Source organism: Drosophila sulfurigaster, chromosome 2L (assembly GCF_023558435.1).
Source record: "Drosophila sulfurigaster albostrigata strain 15112-1811.04 chromosome 2L, ASM2355843v2, whole genome shotgun sequence".
Taxonomy (NCBI): domain Eukaryota; kingdom Metazoa; phylum Arthropoda; class Insecta; order Diptera; family Drosophilidae; genus Drosophila; species Drosophila sulfurigaster.
This window is the reverse complement of record NC_084881.1, coordinates 21960777-21975912: the sequence shown is the minus strand read 5'-3', so window position 1 is coordinate 21975912 and position 15136 is coordinate 21960777. Positions and strand designations below refer to the sequence as shown.

Below are 15136 nucleotides of genomic sequence, written 5' to 3'. Positions count from 1 at the left end.
TTCCCCACAACGCAAAATAAGACTTTATTTATATGATAAGACATTAGCATTTATATTTTGTTGTAATTATTTAATATGATAAATATTAATAGATATTTTCTAAACGTATTAAGTGCACAAGAGATGTTCGTCAAAATTGTGTTTAAATATATCTGATGAAATTTTATTTAAAGAACAATATGCAGAATAATTGAAACTGTACCAAACAATTGAGAAGACAAATATTGATTGATTGTTATTTCTCTTTTGAATCATTGGTACATTCAACTAAACTGCATAAATATTTCATTTAGCCCTAACATTAACTAAAAATAATAAATAGTAGCACGGAGAAAAAATAATAAAAATAACAGCAAGCGTATGCAAAATGACTAAGTGAAGGCGCTTGGAGCACACGAAGGTCAATAAAAATCGAGCGAGGGAAAATATTTGGCAATCCACAATTCCAATTCCAATTCCAATACCAATTACTCTAAATGTCAAGTAAGACGGGTTTGGTTTCCTTGGCACATTTGAACACTGAACGCATCATCTTAAGGAAGCCGGTATCCTTGGGCTTCTCTAAACCGCGTTGCACGCGATTCTTCATGACCGAAACGAATTCTTTGTTACTCAGCTGGTTGTCATCTAAAAATGGAATAAATGTATTAACAACCATTAAAATTGAAATGAAATCATTCAACTTACTGTTCTCATCAAAGATGGTAAAGACCACATCAACCACATGATCGGAGAGATTGACAGCGGCCACAGTTTTGGCCACATGTTGCAAAGTCTTCTGATCAATCGAAGCGCCCGCAATGTGATAGAAAGTCAACGCCGTGTCCACATCGTTGATGTTGTTCAGAAAGTGAAAGAAGTCGAGATAATCCTGCTTGGAAATGCCAGTGCCATGATCACGAAAACGACGCTTCACACGCTTCAACTTCTTGAGCTTCTTTTTTTGGGGATATCCCGCATAGGCGAGCAACAGTTCAGCAAAGTCCGCTTCGGTGATGTTGCCCTCCTCGTTGGGTTGTTTCCGTTCAAACTCCAGCGAGAGCATTTCACGTTGCAGTTGCTCTTGGAAGTCGAGGAACTTTTCGATGGTCAGCTTCTCATCCATATTGGGTCCAAAGAAATACGTGATCAATGCCGAATTGACGCCCTAACACAAAAATGGAGAATGTCTTTGTATTACAATTGTTTGGGACATGTGAAATAATCGCTAATTAATAATATTTATGAGGGTGCGGGGTGCAAAATACAATTATATAGTGTTAGAATGAACGTGAATGGATGGAAAGCTAAAGCGTTTGGTTAATTACATAGACACAAAAGTACCTTCAGGGACTGGCAAAGATGCAGTCACAAAAAAGGAAGTGAAGTAGTTATTTTTTATATACACAGTTACGACACACACGCATTCAACGGACACGCGTGTACAAAAAATATAGAGGAATAAAGCCAAGAGATATTGAGAGAATATACAAAAGTATACAGTAAATGCTTTTCTTCGGTTTTTTTTTGTTTGGTTTTTGCTCTTGGATTAGATTGAGAGACAGCTGCTTTACCTTGAACGTGTTCCCGGTGTTGGCATGATCGCGATGTCGTGTTCCCATGCTCGTCTGTTGCCGGACAAGAGTCGCCACCATTTCGAATTCCTCGCAGTCCACATCGCCATCGCCATTCAAATCGAACATGCGGAAGGCGATCTCGAAGTGACGACGGGAAACTGCAAGAAAATTATTGAGTAAAGTGTGATCAAATTTGTATATAATCATTAAATGTTGCTAATTATAATGAAGTAAATTAAATTTACGTTCACAATTTGGATTCTTCCTAGATGAAATTATTGATTCTTTAATTAATTTGAGCAGCATAGAACCTAAATCACTAAAGTGAAAGAAAGCTACTTTTAATTTTTGATCTTCAAAATTGTTTCTTTACAATCGTATTATTATAACTAATAATCGAATTATTAAAATATCTACCAAGATTCTAGTTTGAAATGTAAAAAGTGATTTGAAACCTAATTAAAATTTCTAAAATAAGTTCAACTAAACACAGTTTAGTATTCCTAGTTTGCTGAATGTTATTATACTGGATATTACAAATTAAGAAAATAATATTAATGTTTCTATAAACTAGATGCTTACTCGAAAGTACGGTGAGCAAAAAGATATAGTCAGAGAAGGTGATGAGGCCAAAGGAGCCAAGTTTGTAGAAGATGCTGTCCCGCTCCAGCTGCAGATTCAGCTGCTCACCCACCGACTGCAAAAGAAAACTGATTAATGAGTACAAATAATTAAAAAAGATATAGCAAACTTACTTTAGGATCGTAGCGTCTGTATTGATCCAATCCCAGACCTGAAAGAAAGAATTAATCTTGTTCAGCGAAAAGTATTTTTGTAAAGAGTCAAACACTAGTTAGTTGGACGACTGCAAAGGCAATGAGATTTGAATTGAGATTAGGAGAGCACATACCATCTGGTTGCTTCATGCCTGGCGTCATGCTAGTCAAAAAAATCGGTTGGTGTCATGTAGACCTCATGTCGATCATCGGCCACCGGCACTTGGATGGTGGCAAAATAGCGAAATACTTTGTCTGGCGTTGAGAATTGCCTGATGCGATTCTCATATTCAATGATCTAAGCAACGATCGGTTTAGTAAGTTAATATTACTTATAAAATACGTTTTTTCTTTTCTTTTCTTTTTTTTTAAAGGAATTTTCATAACGCAGGCAGAGAAAAGGCAAAACAGAATGGAAATTAAAGTGATATTAGGAGGATGACGCTATGGAAATTGTATTAGTATTTACAGTCTTTATGTTTAACGTTTATATATAATATATAGAGAGAGAGAGTTGCTAACTGAATTACCATCTGGTTGCTTCATGCCCGGATAGATCGAGCGTAAAAAAGTCCTCGGGTGTCATGCATATAATTGTCTGTGTCGCATCCTGTAGACGCACCGTTGCAAAATAACGAAAGATTTTGTCTGGTGTCGAATATTGCCTTAAGCGATTCTCGTACTCAATTATCTGGTTTTTGGGAATTTTGTTTTTTGGGGGAGTGTTGTTGATGTGTCGGGTGACAGAGAGATGGCAACGGAAAATGTGTGAAGAACATAAAGAGAAATAAAAATGGTATAACAAAGAATATATATATCAAGAAATGGAATTTAAATAAAGTCTTATACACAGAAGAAAGATTTGAAAGCGCAGTTTTGTTTTATACAAGAAGAAAGAAATTTAAATATACATAAAGAAATGAAAGTAAAATAAGTTTTATATTCTATATAGCAGAAAGTAAGTATTTATAGTAAAAGAAATTTAAATACATATTAGATATATATAAAGAAATTGAAAATAAAATAAAGTTGTACACAGAATTATTACAGAAAAAGAGAATTTAGAGTGTTATCTTTGTATGATATTTATACATAAATACAAATTTATATAAAGTAAATTATACAGTGAGTTTAGTTCTTAAAAAGCTTTTAAAAAAAACTATTTTATACGGCAAAAATCTACACGTGCAGCTTGATTTTATTTACATGTAAAAAAAGTATGTTATGTTTTAAAAAGCCTATTATTCTACACGGCAAACATTAGAATTAAGGACAGAAGTTGTTTGCAAAAAATTAAATTAAATGAGTTGTTAAGGTCTAAAAGGGTTTTATAAAGAATTATTCTACACAGTAAAAATGTAATTTAAAGAGTAGTCGTTTTTCATAGATACGCAAATAAAGTATCTTAAATCGAAACTTTTACAAAATTTGAAGTGAGTTTTGTTTTTAAAAAAGCTGCTACAAACAATTATTTACAATTTTGTCTTACGAATGAAAATGAAGTAAAACCAAGTTCTATAGAGACATATTACTATGTACAGAAGAAAGCGAATTTAGGTTTTTTAAAAAGCCGTTAACATACTTTGCGCTCACGGAAACCGATCTTCTCCTTGACCGTTTTGAGCTTGTCATCGGCATCGACGGTGGTCTCACTATCGGAGTCGCTTTCGCCGGCACTAACGCCATTCGTTGGTTGCTGACCCGCATCCGCGTCAACTTTTGGCATGAGCAAGCGCTTTACTCTAAAAATAGAATAGAATTTTTATTTATACATAGTTTTGCTTTGGTCTTGATTAAGTTTTTAATACTTACTTGCCCCAATCTAGCACGGAGATCACAAACAATGTGATAACCATGAAATGGAAGTATTTGGTTACCTTCGGCGTTCTCTCCTCGCCATGACCAAAACGCTTGTGCTCCCGTGTTTGCTGTAGTTGAAGTTGTCTTTGATTTGCCGTTGTTGTTGTGATTGTTGAATTTGTGCTCGCTATGATTTGATTCCTATTGCAATAATTATACAGCGTTGTGTATGTACGTGAATTTTGGAATAGGGTTGGGGCGGGCAGTGTGGCGCGTCTGCTAAGCGCCGTTAGCGCCTGTCGCGTTACCAAAAAACGCAGCACAGACATTTTTTGCACAAACTATAAATGTTTTTATTCGCGTTTATTGCGTTTTTCGCATTCGCATTCGTTGGTGAGCTAACACTAAAATTTCTCGCTTAACAACACTGCACGCTACAACAGCTGACCGCACATTCCTTTGCCAATTACGTTGAACGCAAATATTTTGCACTGAACTATGCTTACTATTTACTAACAAAAATTTAGACATGTGTAGTTTAATTGAAGAGTTGCGAAATAAATGCTGAATTAACTAATGACAAGCAACAGCAACGCACTGGTAACGCTGCGAAGAGAAAACCTGTGCTCCTCACTGCATATAATATAGCTGTCTGGCAGCGCTGTGTTGCTCCCCATAATATGTTTTTTCGACGGTCTGGTAGTACAGTGCGCGAGGCTTTTGAGCGAAAAGCAAGACGGGGTTTAAAATAATTGTGAAAAATTAAAAAGTGTTTGTTGAAAAGTGTTAAGTATAAAGTTAAAAGAGTAAAAAAGTGCTTCTAGCTGCTAGTAGACTTGTTATGTGCAGGTATGTGCAGCTCTATGTTTTTACAACGATTAATAAATTGCGTGACACCCGCGCTAAGATCAACACGCACACACGCGTATGCTGAAGCGTCACGCACACACACACACGCATATCACGCATCACACCTTAGCATATCAATCACTCTATCAAGATATTACGATTGCGCTGCACTTTGCACACACATACAAATTTCTTCTCTGTGGGCGTCTTTACAAATTGAAATGCTGATTGCATGCAATGTCCATTTGGCCGCACGTTACACGCCAATACACAACAACAATAACAACAACGAGATGAGCGGTAAACGGTGAAATTTCATTTTGATTAATGTAACACACGCCCCGATTGGCGCACGTTGATGTATTTATTGGGCGGTCTTTATTTATTGCACTGCATTGCGCTAATAATAATGTTAACTTCGCTTTCTGGTTGTTGTTGTTATTGTGGGGGGTTTGACAGGCATTAGTTTTGGTTAACGGAAACATTTTACTTGTCGGCATTATTAATTACAGAATGCTGAGAATTATTTAAGAACTAATAGTTATTAGGCAATATTTCAAAGCTTAGCTTACGTTTACGCATATTTTGCACACTTACTTACGCAATTTTCCGCTGAGCAGCCATAGATGGCGCTAGCCATAGCTGCTTTACGCTGCTGCTGTCACAGATGGCGGCAGTATAGTATCGCTGCTTTATAACTGATAAATTTTGAGCTTTAACTACGTAACTTGAATAACTGATTGTATTAATTAAAGAAATGTTTCGTATTTAGCAGAATTTCAATGCGTATGCGTAATGTATGCGTAGTTATTTTGAACGATTAAAGTACTTGCAGATGGTCGCGTTGTAGCCTACTAGCCATAGATGGCGCCAGCGCTACATGACGGCGACAGTTGTTCCAATTACTTTTGTGATATTTAGTCAAATAACTTTTGAATTAAACTGATAATTAATAAAGTTCTGAGCTGTTTGTAAGTAAAGTTTTTATTTGAATTAAATGTTATATTTGGAAATATTTAATTTCTAAGCATCTGATGAAAAGAAAGTAAATCGATTCGTATTTAATTAATATTCTTCCTTTAACATAATTGTTAAATCTTTATTAACCACAAATAGTTCACAGTCTGTTTGTGAAGCAAAATCGCATCTGTGTTTGTCGTGTTGAGATTTCATGATTTGATTGAAAGTTATAACTGCTGTCAAGGCCATCGTTTTGACCATGTTGCATGCAACTTGTTGTTATTACAATTGCTGCTTCAGCTATTTTCGTTGTTTGTTGTTGCTGTTCTTGCTGTTGGCCAATTTGGACAATTAAATCTGCATTAGTTACGCTCGGTAACGGACACCTGGAAAACAAACACAACTCAAGCTGAATTTGAAAATTCGGATTTATGCTCGACTGTCAAACAGACAGACAGACAGACAGACAGACTGACAGTCAGTCAACGTCGACTTATTTAGCATTTGTGCAAATTAATTTCTCATTAGCCACGATTTTGTATAATTGGAAATGCAAAACGCATTGACTGCGTAATGACCATGCGAACCGGAGCAGCCAACGTCAGCTGTATTGGCTTATTGCTGTTGGCCGGGTTTGTTGACTCGCTCGATGGTGTTGAACAGGTTTCGAGTTGATGCTGCCAACAGCAACAGCAACAGCAATAGCATCGTCGCCTTTATCAGTTGTCGCCTGAATTGCCTCCAAAGGCCTTCTCAATGACTGCCTGACTGCCTGTTGTCTATAGGGCCAGCTAAATCAATGCAATTAATGTCACTTCCTCTGCATTTAATGTCTATGTTTTGTAATCGACGCTGGCGCCATTTGCCATTGTCCATGTGCCGCACAATTTAAGCCAGTTTCTGCACAGCGAGAAAAAGTGGTCTGAAACCAAGAATAAACTTTGAAAATTGAGCCTTGAGTGTATATACTAAAATAAAGAGCAATAATCTAGAGAGTTTGTTTGCAATCCAAATAAATTATTTTTAGTTTATTAACAATATTCTTTATTCCAAAAAACAAACTTATTAAAATTAAATGTTAAACCAGAAAAAGAAACTAGCCTAAGATTCTAGATTGATCATACTAAAAATTGATTTAAGATATTAAAGAAAATAATCTTAGTTGGCATGCTTAAAGTTTAAAATACAATGAAAAAGTTTAGGGGGGAAGTATTCTAAAATCTAGCCTAAGATTCTAGATTCATTCTAAAGACTGATTTGAGTTATATACAAATATTAAGACGAAGAATTCTCAATTAAAGATAATAATCTTTGTTGAAATTTATAAAGTTTAAAATATAAAGCAAAATTTAAAATTAATATTTTTCTTAAGAAAAGGAAATAAATTATTTTATTCTCATTAAATGATTGGTCAATACAAATTATTCACAATTTATTAACAATATTCTTTATTCCATGAACAAATTTTAAATCTGAATCTAGAGAATTCTAAAAAATAGCTAAAATTCTATTATTCATTTTAAAGACTAATTTAAGGTAATTTAATATATTAACACGAAATTTAAGATTCTTAAAGTTGAAAACAAAAGCAAAATTTTAAATTATGTATAAACTTCAGAAAGGGAAATAATTTCTTTCATTCTCATTAAACAATTGGTTTTTGTATTATTTAAATTTTATAAAGCAATGAAAAATAGATTTCTTTTGTTTATTTAATTCGAAGAGAAACTCTTTTTATTTGTATTTTTATTATAGTGATAACACTTTTTTTTAAGGTTGAAACATTTTTTTTTAATTTGTGTTGTTTTCAAGGTTTTTAATATTGATCTTGATTAGAGGGCCTAATTTTTCTCACTGTGTATGTCTTTATATATGTATGTGTATGCTATTTGTAGGCATTCTAGCCAGTTGCTGCAATGACTTCTAATTGCTTCGAAGGGCAGAGATAGCAAGTTGCTTCCCAAATTACAACTATTGGGATTTTAACTATATAAATTTTGCTTTGTAAGTGACAATTATTTAATCTATTTGAGCTCCTTTTGTGTAGCATTAAATAATTGTAGTCCAAGTAGTTTGGGTCAATTGTGTAAATTAAACATTGTCGGAGATGGAGTTTAATAAAATGAATGAAGATGAATAACTGTCTTAAATGATACGTTTTGTGAGTTATTCATTCAAGTTTAACAAATTTGTGCTTTGATTTGCTTTAATGGTTTGCTTAAATGTTCATTATTTTGTAATTATAGGTAAAAAGTTGTTTATGATGGTCTGTGATTTTATTTTATTATTTTAGTTTTTCTATAAATGTGTTTAAAATGTATTTTCCAGTTTGCTAGAATAAATTTTAGCAGAATAATTATGCTATAACTTTTAATTTTAATATATATGAAGAAATTTGCTCTCAAATTATTCTTCATAAAATGATATTGAATGCTTTTATTTAAAGCAAATTGTGGTCTATAATACAATACATAAAGTACAAAAAAAAAGAATGAGAAAGAGCTTTATACAAAGTGAAAATAAACAGAATGCGTGCATTTATAAATACAGCTAGAAAATAATTTTGCATAATGAGGAAAATTATACAAAATCGTATACAATTTCAATTGAAATCATAATTAAGGTTGTGTTCTCGGAATCCAAGTGGATTGCAGGCAAAGCAGCTTAGTTCAATGTTGAATATTTATGCATAAATAGAATTTAATTCAAGCGCCTGTCGTTGTCAGCATCTGTTTGTTGAATTTTAAGCATATTCCATGTTATTTTTTGTTTGTTGAAATTTTGTTTTGTTGCTTTGATTACCGAGTGTTGTTAACTTTTACGATATTGTTGTTGCTGTTGCTCAGCGGCTCATTTGCGCTTTAATTGGCCATTTATCGGATGGTCGCCAGCGTCTGTTGCAATGAGTTTTTACTAAAAGCAGCTGTTCGGACGCCTTTGCAGCCTTTGCAAGTTCAGTGTCTGAGAAGTCGCAGTTCAAACAATACAAATAATTGGCCCCTCTCTTTCTGTTTTTTGCAATTAGCCGGTAAAAGAGTTGCTTTTGTAGTCCTTTGCAGTAGTCCTTGAACTCACTCACAGAGTTCGAGTTTCCTCGTATACTGCAATGCAATATGGACGAAAGTCCTTTTTGCTTGTGCCTTTGCTTGTGCCAAGGCAAGCATTTGATTTCCGCCTTGCTAAGCAAATTCACTTTGCCTACTGGCAAAGCAGCAAACACACACAAACACACACAAACACATACACACAACACACACACTCACTCACAAATTGGCACACATAATGCGTAGGGCTTAAATGACATTTTCGGTTAGCAGCTCGTCATGAAGCTGCAAATCCTGATGCAGCCTTATTGAATGCATTGCCAAGTCTGAGGCCAACAAACAGAAAGAGAGATTGAGAAGGAGATTGCGAGAAAGAGAGGCAGCTATAAGCCTGAGAGATTGGAGAAAAGAGAGAGAGCAACTTATAGTGTGAGCAGAATGGGAGCAAGAGAAGTTCGCCTTTCAAACAGCTTTTAATTAATCAAGAGGCAATCCACATTGGCGTTTGATGAAAACTTCACTCAATATGCCATTGCCAATTGGTCTTACCAAGTTTTCTCTCATAAGAGGGCTTCTTTTCGCAAAAAAAAGAAACCCAATTCTCTTATCGAATTTCACTCTTGCAGCTTTCTGCTTTCCTCGTCTTGTTGCGTCTCATTTTACTCCCTTTTCTCCTTTTGACGTTTCCTTAATTCTGTTTGTCTATAGTGGGTGTTATATGCATCTTTATGTGCGTGTGTGTCTCTGAAACTTTAATAAAAGCTTTTCTGGAAATGTCATTAACATTGCTTGCATTTACAATTCACTCTTTTGCATCACTGAAAATGTTGTTTCCTTTGTTATAAGAAAAGGAAACAAGCATTCTTTGTTATTATATTTTGAAGAATTTTTGTTGTACACCTAAGAAATCAACAAAATGGAAAACAATTTGTGGAAAACACTTTTTTTTAAAGACAGTTTAAAATATGATAAAAAGCTTTTGATGAAAACAAATTCTTATATTCCATATGGTTGGGGAAGAATAAATATATGCAAAGAATAATAATTCTACGAGCTTAGGAATATAAATTAAAATATAAGTATTTTCAAAACTATAATAATAATATATATTTTTCCCATTTTTCAATTTTTTATTACAAATCTTAAGATGAATTTGTTATAGTAATCGAAGATAGATAATAGCCACTATTTTTTATTTTCGATTATAAAACATAATTCTCGAAAGAATAACTACTACTCAAATATATTATGTATTTAAAATTTAATTATTTATCATTAATTTGAATTTCTACATTTTTAAATTACATTGTTTTGTTTGTTTTTTGTTTAATGAAGATCTACATTTTAATTCTAAAATATATCTGTCAATTATAAATGTTATCGAAGTATTTTTATTGCTTCGTTTGAAAATCTGGTATATTGTGCACGTTATGGTATATTTTGAATGTAGCACTATATCAAAATATTAAATATAGCTATAGGTATATTTCAATATTTTTGCGATATTTTACTTCTTTTCAAAATGTGTACTGAGTATCTCACAGTCGAGGACTCTCGACAGTAGTTTTCTTATTTGTTTCGATAATATTTTCATTTTGCTTTGCCACATTCTAAATATAAATAATTTTTACAATAGTAAGCTGTAATCATTAGAAACATTAATTGGTTGTATCTAATTTTGAAATTGATAAGTAGCACAAAATGAAAAGCAATCGATATTTATAAATTGATATGGACCTCAACTCGCCTATTTTGCGGTTATGGCCAATGAACTCGCTGTGCATTGAATTGTGACTGATATCAGAGATAAGGAAGCCAAAAGCGATTGCATTCAAGCCAATCAAATTGTGATCTATTCAACGTTATGATTGGGGAGACTTTGATGATGGTCTATGCGATGAGTTTGTCAGTTCGATTTGATGAGTGTTTGTGGTTGGCCATGTTGATTGACCATCTCCGCTTCGCTTCTCCAACCGGAAGCTGAGCAGGTGCAGCTGCTACGAGTTCATATCGCATTTGACCGGTGGCAAGTGGCAGTTGCAAATGTGTGTGCCAAAGAGGAAATTAAATGTATGCTTCAATATCCGATCAAATTTACTGCAATTGCATTTGCCTCACTTTAACGCAATTCAATTTGCCGCATACAAAAATCCTTGCAAAATTAATTATATGCAACGCCCGCAAAGAGACGTTTAAAAAGTTTGCTTCCCAAAAAAAAAACAAGAAAAAAACTCTTTCGAGGCTGCACGCGTTTTCACATTTTCCGGCGAGAATTATATACAACAAAAACCAAAACAACAACAATGGAAAAAAAAAACGGGAAAAGTTATAACGAGGGGAAAACAAAACAAATTTGCGCTTGTTTTAATTTTTATTTACATGACACAGGAACTGAAAATCGCTAAAAGAGTTTAAAAAGTCAGCCGTGCAGAAGGAAGAATGAAAAAGGATGCGAATGGGAGGAAGAGGAGACAAAGGAGCTGTTGTGCCACACGAGGCGGCATGTGTAAATATTTTGAGTTAATTAGTTCAAGTGACTGCCAAAGAAGGGGTGGAAAGTATGTAGAAAGTAGAAAGCGGAGAGAAGGAGACACAAAGAAGGCTTCAAATGTGCTTAAAAGCGCGTAAAAAGTGCGAAGCTCATTTTGTAAAATAAACAAATTAATTTTATTACAAGAGCAAGGAAACGAAAGAAACTTTGTTGCGACTTTAAGAAACTCACATTCGTGTGCTTCCTTACTTTAACCAGACTTCCAGGGTATCTTATGATAGGTACACAATGACTTGCATGTGCAAGGCAAACAACCTGAATTCCGAGAATTTAATTTCCGGCTTCCACTTCATCTTGTTGTTGCGTTGCTCTTGTTATCATGGAAAATCTCATAAATTTCATTTATGGGTTGCACATAATCTTTAATTTCATTTGAGTGATTATGCTTTTTAATCAAATCAAATCAAATCAAATCGTTTATTGTCGTCGAACACAAGCAAATAAATAAATGTTCTCTCTTGCCAGATACCCTTTGATATGATTTAACCGATTTATTCACTCTGCAAATTTTACAATCGATAAAATCCCATCAAAGCCAATTAATGGCAAGAACAATTTAGACACATTGCTTAGTTTCCACTTTCGTTTTCGTTTTCGTTTTCTTTTCACATTTACTCTTCTTAAAATACTCTTCCTTTGACCAGTTCGACAATGGTTGCAGGGTATGAATAGAGAAATGCAATCATGTTGAAAATATTTGCATATGCTACGCCCCGAACCGGAAACGGAAGTAAACAATGGCCAGGCACCAGCTACAGCTTCGAGCTTCAAGCTTGAGCTTCAGTTCAGAGTGCCAGAGTACAAAAGGCAAAAATTCGGAGTGAAAAGCATCAAAAAGCGTTCCAATAAACTGCACATTCATCGCACAAAAATAAACAAAAAGAAAATCGAAAAGAACATTTCTTTCCAACCCAAACTGCGTTGGTAAAAAATTCGACAAAAAATGGATTCGTTACGACTCGATGCAGATACTTCAGTGCCTCCATTGTGACGCACGCAAAATACGAAATGTAAAAAAAATGCGAAAATAAATAAAAGGCTGAGAGTTGAGTTTTGGTTGAACTATAGAAGTGAAATATTGAAACATATACAATGGGAGCTGGGCGGAGATCTCTTTTGTTTCTTTACTCACGTTGTGTGCAGTAACAAAGTCAAACGCTATAAAAGGGACAATCAGTGTCCTGTGTTGGAGAGAGCAAAACAAAGAAGTTTATTCGCCAAATATTGTCGAGAAAAATATTTTCAAATTGATATACGGTTCAATCTGTTGTTGCTATCGATTTCGATGAAGATAAAGTAACGATTGCATTGAATACTCGATATTTAATAAGTGAGTTTTTCACTTTAAAGGTTTTTTGATGTGTGAAAAAATGTGCAACAGATGTAAAACAGATTTTATTTTTATTTTTGGTGTAAGGCTTCAGTGTGATGTGCAACATAAGAATAACATAGTAAAATCAATAATATATAATATAATTTGATAATGTTTTAAATAAAAAATAATTACATTTTATAATATCTTATAAATTCTATCTTCATTTCATATCTTTTGATATTTAAACGTCTACATCTCAACAATTTAATTTAATTCTAGCTTTTATTTTTGATTACCGGATACTTGTCGATAATTAGCAGTTGAAGTGGCACTCGAGTCGATGCAGCTTGATATGAGTAAACACATAAGTGAGTACAATAAACGTAATCAATTTCAATGCCTCAATGTATCAAATTAATTTGATTTAGATGCCGAGTAATGTAAACTACAATATCTCTAATAGTTATTAGATAACATCTTGGGAGTTTGTGTCTTTATTAAATGAAAACTGACTACATCAGATACAATATCTCACAGTAGCCGCAAACTGTAGCTTAGACAATTAACAGAATTTATTAAATAATTTGCATAGTATTTGCTGTAGTAGAGACTCGAGTCTGTTGCTGTTGCTGTTGCAACACTCGAGGTGTGCAAATGTTGCACTTAGCCAGCGGCAAGCTACAAGAGAATGGCACACACAGCTCAAAACAGAGTTATTTTGTGTTTAGAGAACTTAAGAACGAACGTTGTTTGCATTGGCAAGCGCTACTGTGTGTGTGTGTGTGTGCCACAGATACATAAAATCAGATAAGCACCAAAATGGGTATTTTGCAATGTAAATTAGAAGTCTGAATGAATGTGTTTACTATGTGTTTGTATGCGTGATATGCAGGCCGAGATATGACAGACGCGATAAGCATATCAAAATATTGTATAGTAGCATTTTTAATGTCAACCTAGCAACAAATTGTTTGTTACGAGCTTGTAGGTTGTAGCTTCTTGTAAACATTCACACATAATTAGGAAACTTATGCAGTTTGTTATGTAATTGAAATATCAGCAGGTTAATGCAAATAGATAGCAAATTATTTGAACTAATTCACACTATCTTCGTATCTTACACTGATTTGTTACTGAATATTTATATTATTGAGATTCCACACTTTTTTTTTGTTTTCATGAACTGATCTGTTAAATTTTCTGAAGATATCATAACTAAATCTTGAGATACCATTTTATATTTGTGTTTTATTTAGTATTCTATAATGAGACACAATCAATTTTATATAAGAATTACCATTCAAGAGCATACATTTGAAATTTCATGAAGATATCTTAAATATTTAAAGAGATTTTTAGTGTTGATACAATTCATAAGTTATTATGTTGGCTATGCTGAACCGCAAAATGTTTTGTAGTTGTTATGATACAATTAAGACTTGAGCAGGTGCAGTACGAATTTCATGAAGTTTTCTCAAATCGATCCTGAGATATCATTTCATATATCTGTATTGCTTTGTAATCCATATTAAACAACACTCACCTTCGTATAACAATTACCTCTCTTGCACATATACTTGAAATTTCATGAAGATATTAGAAATATTTACAGAGATTTTTAGTGTTAACACAATTCATAAGTTATTATGTTGGCTATGCTGAACCGCAAAATTTTTTGTAGTTGTTCTAGTACAATTAACACTTGAGCAGGTGCAGTGCAAATTTCAAGAAGTTATCACAAATAGATCCTGAGATATCATTTCGTACATCTGTATTGTTTTGTAATTCATAATAAAAACACAAATAACTCTGTTTTATATAACAATTAACAACTCTTGCACATACATTTGAAATTTCATAAAGATATTACAAACATTTACAGAGATTTCTTATGCATACAAGTTATTTCGTTGGCTATGCTGAACCGCAAAATGTTTTGTAGTTGTTATGATACAATTAACACTTGAGCAGGTGCAGTGCAAATTTCAAGAAGTTATCACAAATAGGTCTTGAGATCTTGCCTTATGCGTTATGTGTGTGTGTGTGTGTTGACAGCATGTTACAGCTGAATGATGGATGCATCATGACCAGACTTTGCCTGTCGCTTCCTTTATAAACTCAAAACAGCTGCTGGGCATCCATCAACACATACACACACACACACACAGACACAAAGACCTGGAACAATGGGGCACAAAAGGATGCGTAGAGAGTTTCAGTCCAGTTTCCAGACGTCGAGGTAAACATTGTCAAAAGCCAAGTTGGCCGAAGCCTTTTGTTGTGAT

At 33.8% G+C, this 15136-nt stretch overlaps 1 protein-coding gene across 1 annotated transcript; it reads right to left on the bottom strand.

Moving 5' to 3' along the window:
- Positions 1-74: 74 nt before the first annotated feature.
- On the bottom strand, positions 75-4699 carry LOC133835109 (calcium uptake protein 1 homolog, mitochondrial). The gene is given in 9 exon segments (XM_062264995.1): positions 75-627; positions 688-1147; positions 1554-1714; positions 2139-2253; positions 2312-2349; positions 2467-2506; positions 2508-2630; positions 3915-4074; positions 4145-4699. Coding segments are annotated over 9 exon segments (1569 nt in total). The 5' UTR covers positions 4462-4699; the 3' UTR covers positions 75-472.
- Positions 4700-15136: the final 10437 nt, after the last annotated feature.